General features: G+C 41.0%; 1 protein-coding gene across 1 annotated transcript in view; it reads right to left on the reverse strand.

Moving 5' to 3' along the window:
- The window catches only part of gnai2b (guanine nucleotide binding protein (G protein), alpha inhibiting activity polypeptide 2b), a 46546-nt gene extending 44287 nt beyond the window's left edge, over positions 1-2259 (reverse strand). Inside the window, exon 1 of the mRNA XM_071895324.2 lies at positions 1774-2259. Within this exon, the coding sequence (XP_071751425.1) occupies positions 1774-1891 (118 nt within the window). The 5' untranslated portion in view covers positions 1892-2259. The remainder of the gene's footprint in view (positions 1-1773) is intronic.
- Between the last annotated feature and the right edge of the window lie 1798 nt (positions 2260-4057).

Below are 4057 nucleotides of genomic sequence, written 5' to 3' on the forward strand. Positions count from 1 at the left end.
AGTGTTAAACATGTTACACTATAATAGTTTATGAATAACCTCTGTGTAACTCAACTAAACGCTGAATATTGCTCGCTCCAAGCCCCGCAACTCTGGTGACAGGGTTCTTTTTTCTAGATTTTGTAAAGCAGTCAAAGTGATGTTTTACTGAACTAGCTGCTGTCCCTTTTGCTATGCTAACCCACTGAGCTGTCACTCCTGTCACCAGAGTCTCTTTATATTATAACATACACTGCCATGCCATTACACAGAGGGAGAGAGAGAGAGAGAGAGAGAGAGAGAGAGAGAGAGAGAGAGAGAGAGAGAGAGAGAGAGAGAGAGAGAGAGAGAGACTGATGGTTGAAATGAGAAATCAAACAGGACAAAACCATCAGTCAAGATTGAGAATGCATTGCATATAGGCCAAGGTCTGAAATAGAAAAAATGAGATGCTATCAAACCCACAAGATTACAGCTTTAACCAACAGAGCTTCTTTTTTTTTGCTACTGCAGCCTCACTCAGCACATTACAGGAGAAGGAGAGAGTGTATTTTATGACAAGGCATTTGACATCTATAGTGTAGAGTCAAAATATGAGCTTACAACAATGTTGGCCTTCATAAAACAGACACTGGTTGACTTTCCATCCATATTGTTGGGGACAACAATACACACACACACACACACACACACACACACACACACAAAATCAGCATTCTGAATTTTGCACACCAAATCAGTTTAGTTCAGTTACTTGCACATTTAAATCATAAAAAAAGAAAGACATAACAAAAAAAGAGGGGAAGTGAGAATGTGGTAGTGAGTGGGAGTGTGTGTGTGTGTGTGTGTGTGTGTGTGTGTGTGTTCAAAGGGAGAAAGGCAAAAAGAGGGAGGGAGATTGTGTGTTTTTCCAGCTCAAAGTTTCATCAATCATGGTTCCGAGGAATCTATTTGATAAAACATGTTGTTTTCATTCTTTCCAATAGAAAAAAGGTGTTTCCTGTATATCTTTTCTGCTGTGATAACAGCCTGGCGTTTATTTAAGAGTTGTATAAAGAGTTATATGCCATGCAATATTCAGTCAGAGGCCACAGGTTTTATATACTCTACTGACTTAAGCTTTCTGAGCAAAACGCCAGCTCAGAGCATTGACAAGCTATGTGAATTCCCTTAAAGTCTATGGACACTTATGTTTTTCTGGAGGTGAATTCACCCCAACATTGCACCACTGGTCTCAGTCAATATATTTACACCAGCGCTTGTTGATGATGTGAGATGGGTGAATTAAACCTGGGATTGATTCCCAGCAGTCTCAGTTAATGGAATATGCACTATAAACCCTGGATTATTAATAACATAGTTGTAGGATTGTGTTTTGTTGTGAGGGCTATTGAACCGGTCTGTGATTTGCAGGCCCGTTTCTACCCCATGGGGAAACCTCATAATGTGGTTTGTTGGAACCATTCCTGCCAATGCGGTAATCTGTGGCTTGTTTGGGTGCTAGATGTGGCCCTTGGTCAAGTGCGTAAGAACGATAAAGTCTAATCTCTATAGGCTACAGTGATTTAATGCTTGCACCCAAAAATGTTTGTTCTTTATTTTTTCACCTCAGCATCAATAGTCGTCGGCAGTGAAATGCGCGCTATGGGTGCTGAGCTGATTGTCTGGACATTTTAGAATAAGATGATCATTGGATTTACATCATTTATAGAGGAATTTCTTTTTTGCAACATCAAACAGACCTGATTAGTTTCCACAACCACTCGGAAGCATCAGCAGCACATTGTGACCTACCTAATAAAAGCAATTTCACTTCTCTGGCTGCCTTTTCTCCGTCCTCTCGCAGGTTTTTGTCAATCATCTTTGACCTCTCCGCGGCCGCTTTATCCTCGGCGCTCACCGTACAACCCATGGCTCCGAAAGCAGGGGCGCACCGACCACTTGCGCAAAAAAGGCTTCAATGTTGATGGTTTCAGTGTGACAGCCAATGCCAAGAATAACGTGCAGTCCTGTTTCCAATAACCCTGCCCTTGAGAGAAAACTGCTCTTGCCGACCCGATTATGAGTAGAAACAGTAATTGAATTACAGAGTTTTTCACGCACGCTTGAAAAGTCAATTGTCTTGCTCTCCTGTTCAAGTTAAAGCTCGAGGCTGAAGACGGTGCCTCCGAGTCATTTGATTTTAACACCGGATCTCAGGCTGCACTGGTAGGCTACCGTTTGTTACCGGCGGTCCATTTCGATTCAATTAGAGCCCTCTGTCCTGCATCCATTCAAAGACTGATGTGTTTCTTGTCGGTCCTCCTCTCCAGACTGTCTCACTTGGTGAACACGTCCCTTGATCGCACAGATCGACTGCAGTCCTTTCCGGAGCTCAATTAGGCACGCATGAAAATCCTTTGGTATGCGTATTCCTTGTCAATTGGAACCAGTTGGCCAGTCGCATTTGACGTCACTTGGACAACTTGTCGCGATAGTCCAATTAAACAGGTGAGCTCTGCTAGACTTGTGTCTGTCAAAATCCAAATAGACTGTGTGGAACCAATTACGGAGAAGCCGCTGAGGCGTGATTTTTTAAGAGTAGTGTGCAGACTGCAGTGGGCGCTGTGCCAGCCTCATTCCTCTGCATCACGGGGATGGAGGCTTGAGATGGCAAACACAATACTGCACTGCTATAGGCTGCTCTAAACACTTGCTGATGGAGCTGTGGACTGTTAATTCCACAGGGGTTTCGTTTATCTGTGCAATTACACAACACAGGCCGTTTGCTGTTGAAATGGCTAATAAATGTCACATGTTAATGAAATGTCTTGGTACCTGCTTATCATAGTTGGTGAACAGCGCCCCCAAATGGAAATAGAAATAAAAAGAAAATCTCCCACGAATGGAAATGCTGAGTGTTTAATCCGTGTTCAAATGCAAAATGTTAAAAGTAGAACAATTACTGGGCCTTGTTTGCAAAGCAAAACACAATACTGATAAATTAAAAAAAACTGTTGAACTATATGCCATGTGCAACGAACAAACATTTTAGCTTCAAATGAACAGTCTTTAAAAAAAACATTTAGCATAATGTTTATTTCATCAGAAATGCTTCTCTTCTACACATGGGAATATTAGTTAATATTATAATGTTTAACCATGAGCTGCACTGGCTCAAAGTAACTTTTAGTAGGCCTATTCAAGAACATGTGCTTGATCTGCACTAATTAATGACATGCATAGCTCTTCCTTATTTACTTAAAATGTTATTGTAAAATATAAAAGCCTATTTTTCCATATTTGTAAAAGCTTGGCAGATGCTGATCTGAAGGCTAAGCTGAAATATGCATGCAACATATTTTCTAGTATCGTTTCAGTTCTGATTTGCCATTTGTTATTGATTCAGTGCCAATTTGCAGCTACAATTGAGACACAAGTATGTGTTTACATCATGATGGTATGTTTGTTCTTATATCAGACCAATTAAGATTAGGATGCTTAACAATGAAGGTGTCAGGAATGAAATATGTGCCCTTCCTGTATTTGACCATAAACAAATCTGTGTGAATGAGTGCTGATGTGTTAAAAACAGGCTGTAGGTTGACATAACATATGCAGCAGTGAGGGGGCATGACAGCTTTGAGCTCAAGTTCAGGTTTAGTGTATATTGTGTAAACACAGCTTAGCCTTGACAGATCAGACAAGTAGACTGACCAGCTGTAGATAAGTGTGACATGAGGATACTCTTCTTTAAAAAGATGTGTGTGTGTGTGTGTGTGTGTGTGTGTGTGTGCGTGTGTGTGTGTGTGTGTGTGTGTGTGTGTGTGTGTGTGTGTGTGTTTGGGGCTGAGGGTGAGGGGAATTCACATACATCGATCTCGATGCGAGTGTCTTTTGAATTTATGAACATTAAAGTGTCTATTAAATGGCATAGAAAATAATAACAGGAGCATCATTAAAAAACACTAGGAAGTAAGGGAAGGCTGCTTTGTCTATTTGTGTTCTTGCATTAACCAGAAAACAATATGTGCTGCTTAAATATGTATGAGTTTGAGAAAAGAGGAAAATGAAGACACAGGGGCAGTGGAGACACAGG

This window comes from Centroberyx gerrardi, chromosome 5 (genome assembly GCF_048128805.1).
Source record: "Centroberyx gerrardi isolate f3 chromosome 5, fCenGer3.hap1.cur.20231027, whole genome shotgun sequence".
Lineage (NCBI taxonomy): Eukaryota > Metazoa > Chordata > Actinopteri > Beryciformes > Berycidae > Centroberyx > Centroberyx gerrardi.